The sequence below is a fragment of the Limulus polyphemus genome, unplaced genomic scaffold (genome assembly GCF_000517525.1).
Source record: "Limulus polyphemus unplaced genomic scaffold, Limulus_polyphemus-2.1.2 Scaffold954, whole genome shotgun sequence".
Classification (NCBI taxonomy): domain Eukaryota; kingdom Metazoa; phylum Arthropoda; class Merostomata; order Xiphosura; family Limulidae; genus Limulus; species Limulus polyphemus.
The window spans coordinates 111978-115833 of record NW_013666564.1 but is presented as its reverse complement, the minus strand read 5'-3'; the positions used below and the strand labels follow the sequence as shown (position 1 = coordinate 115833).

The 3856-nt window shown below is 28.5% G+C and overlaps 1 protein-coding gene across 1 annotated transcript in view; it reads right to left on the bottom strand.

The window, feature by feature from the left end:
* Window positions 1–3856, bottom strand: part of LOC106461420 (protein tilB homolog) — a 33691-nt gene that overhangs the window by 9639 nt on the left and 20196 nt on the right. Inside the window, exons 10-12 of the mRNA XM_022388370.1 lie at window positions 3209–3295; window positions 2486–2563; window positions 1940–2005 (exon numbers count right to left, since the gene is read on the bottom strand). Of these exons, the coding sequence (XP_022244078.1) occupies window positions 1940–2005; window positions 2486–2563; window positions 3209–3295 (231 nt within the window). The remainder of the gene's footprint in view (window positions 1–1939; window positions 2006–2485; window positions 2564–3208; window positions 3296–3856) is intronic.

Genomic DNA, 3856 nt, shown 5'->3' with positions numbered 1-3856 from the left:
GTATTGCAAAGTTGTATTCAGAAAGAATAAACCAGTTTTATTTATAAAAAGGACTTGTATCGGTAAAGTTTCTTCAGAAAGAATTTTTACGGAAAATTAACTAACGGACGGAGACGCAACAATATTGTATTCGTGTAAGATGGAAACACTACAATATTGGCATCATGGTTTACATTTTGTTGGACCTAAATTTGACTAGCTTAAATTTTTATGCATTTCAGTGGTTCCATATGAAAATCATTCAAGTTTTGTTAAAAGTCTTATCTTTAGTATTCAATTATACTGTTGCTGACAGATAAAATGAAGTATCCAAAAAATTCTGGTTCTGGGATAACTTCTATTTGCTGCTAAAGTGGAGAGAGTTTTTACACCAAATGAAGACAGGGTCAAAGGAAAAGCTGGAATGAGAGATGTCTCAGTTTTATGTCAAACCGAGGTCATTTACTGTAAATAAGAAGCTGCTAAGTTGAAAACTTTCACAATTTGTATGAATATATATTTTATTTATTTGAATAATTGCACATTTGTATTTCCTTTGAGATCTGTGTGTTTAAAACATTACTCTACAAAACATTTTCAGAACCAACATTTTGTTTATATTTAAATTTGTAAAAGCCTGTGAAACAAGTAAAAATTTACAAATTTCAAACATTTAATTAGGATAATTACTACTTCTAATGTTGTATTTTAATGAATAGTGTCTACTGTAAAAGTTTTTAGCTAGAACATACCAAACTGTTTTGTAAAGTATATCATTTAATGAATTTTTGTTTCATTTCCCAACTTGTTACAATACAGTGAAAATAAAAAAATGTATGTGTGTTTATGTATGTATGCGTACATATACAGATGTATCATCTTTTTCTTTGTTAAAGATATCTCGTAGATAACGTATGATAATTTGTTAACAGTCTTTTCTCAATATCAAAGGAAATATTTAAAGTAAACTTAAAAGTGCATTCATTGAATACTAAGATTTCACAGTATAATGTTGTTTGAAATCACATTAGGTACAGTTTGTGGAACATATTTTTTTCATTATGTTCAAGAGCTAAATGGTGAAAAGAGCTTCTGTATCTGCAGGCAAAAAGGAAACATGTTCTTCTTGATATATAAGTTTTTACTGTAAACACTTTTAACAGAAAATTATTATTAAATTAAATGATAAAGGAATTAAAGTTTGTGATGATTTCATAATTCTGTAATGATTTTTGGACAAGAATGAAAAAAAAAACATTTCATCTGTATTTGCACTCTGCCCAATAACAGAAAATATAAATGTCAGTAGTGTTTTCCCATGAGAGTCTTACAAAAATTATTTAGAAATTAAAATGAATGAGGAAATTATTTCAAAAATAAGAGTTACATATATAAATAGTAATAACACTTTTATATTTTACTAATTGTAGTATGATTAAATTTTCAGCTAGTTCTTATCTTATTATCTAATCACATCTTTATTGTTAATTACATGAATATTTCAATTTTCCTATTGTTTTAACAACACTATTGTTTTCAGATATTCATACAAGGCTACTCAAGAGTTATCTGTGCTAGCCATCCTTAATTTTGAAGTGATAGACAAGAGGTAATGCAGCTAGTCAATAGCACCCATTGCCAACTCTTGTCCACCCAATATTCTTGGTTTTGACCAAAGTTTGGAGGAAGATTATTTTTTTTTTGCAAACATGGGTCAAGTATGATGTGAAGATTCACAATCTGGCACCTAACCTACTGGGCTGTTCTTGGTCTAGTGGTAATTACATATGTATTTCTCTTAACGGATTAATTATGTAAATACGTTTGCAAGAACATATACTCTGACATGATTTTCTTCATAACCAAGAACTAGATATACCTTACAGTTTTGGTTTATCTATTTATCAGTTAAACTACAAAATTAAAAAAAAACAGCTTAAACCTCAAAGTTTTTACTGACCTATAGATGGCCAGATCCAGAATAAAGTGGTCATTTTCTTCATTTTCCATAAGCTGAAAGTTGATTCTGTTCAAAACAAATAAACAGCATGTCATGCCATTTTATCACTAATCTACTCCCAAATTCTTTAATGAACAATTAGCTAAAAAAAAAGGTGGATGAAAAAATTTTTAAGCATGAAATTACTGTTCATTAATTCAATCTTTGGGTATGTTTTTTTGTTTAAGTGCAAAGCCTCGTACATACTTGACTATCTGCACTCTGTTTACTGAAGGAAACTTAAAACCAAATTTTTAGCATGCAAGTCCACCAAGAGACAATCCTTAGGGAAGCTTTATTGAAAATCAGTGGCTTCCAACACTCTCTCTTTTTCCTGTCATATTCTCTTCCAAAAACCTCCAAGAAAGATCCCTCAAATTCTTGGACTAATTCTAACAGGATTACTCACTCTACTAGAGAATATTTTAGAAAATTAACATAATTAATATGAGAATTTGCTGCAAAAACATCATATTTTTTATCAAAAGAGAATCATGATGTACTAACTTTGGTTCATTTACATTCAATATCCTTCCATCATCTGTTATTAGCCTTTTTTTAGGCTTGACTTTTTTCTCTGAAGAACTGTAATAAAAACAAAATTTACTAATAAAAATTAAATGCATCAATGATGTATACTTTCTTCACTACTTCAAAATTTGTAACTTACAATACTGAAAGCAAAGTCTTCATGTATCTTTTTATGATTAAATATAGTCTGCATTTAATCTCTGTTCAAAAATAATGAATCTTTATAAACTTATAAAGCACTTTATAAAATGCTTAAATTATTAATCATAGCATATGAAAAATTCTGAAAAATAGAAGCTACACTAATTTGCCAAAAGAACAATATATAACAATATTGTTAAAAAAAAGAAGTAAAAATACAGTCTGAGTAAAAAAGAAATTTATGAAAATAGCAATGAAATCAATATCATGTTGTTAACAATATTATCCAAAAAACCTTTATTGTTAAAATATAAAAAAAAGAATGAAAAAGTAAATTAGCTCCTGCATCTTTGGAGCAAGATAAGTTTTTTTTATTTATTAGCTAATTTGGCAAAAATAAATATGGGGTTCATTATTTATAAAGTCCAATGTCATACATATCTCACAGTAACTTTAAAACCATGCAATGGAATATCAGGTAATGTAGATAAACATGAGATATAATTGAATGTGATCACATGTTTATGATATAAAAAATTAATTTTTATATATTCAAACCTTTCTTCTTTCTGTCGAATTCTCTCCATGTGTCTGTAGGCTTCAAGCCTGGACTGTGGTGTGTAACTGGTTTCCTCTGTCCAGAATCTTAATGAAAAAAAATAAAAACTGCTGCATGATAACAAAATTCATCAAGGTATGACATTTCACTTCCAATTTCTGGAACACGGTTTATTCAGTGAGTGCACACAAAATACTTTATTTTAATATCTGTATAAAGCAAACATGGTACTCAATACCCTACAAATCATCAACTGATGGTACAGATGTTCCCATGTTTTTGTGACAACTTTGAACATAAGAAAAATTGTTAGATCAGTTTGTCATATAAAACTTTGCAAAAGCTTATGGTTCAAATCCTTGTTTTGACAAACACATTAAAATTCCCAAAACATTGTTTTGGCATCAGTGAAAGGTCTTCCTGAATCACTTAAGGCTATTTTTGCTCAGTATCATTCTATTTTCACCTTGATTTGCATTATATGTAAAAAAAGGTTTCACCATGTTCATAGCATCTAGGATACTTTGTGCACTTAGTAGAAATAACAAAAAATGTTTTTTGACATGTTCAATCATATCTAAGTTTGTCAAGTGATGAACAAATGATTACAGTGAAAAGAATATTGTTACGTCTCCGTTTGTTAATTG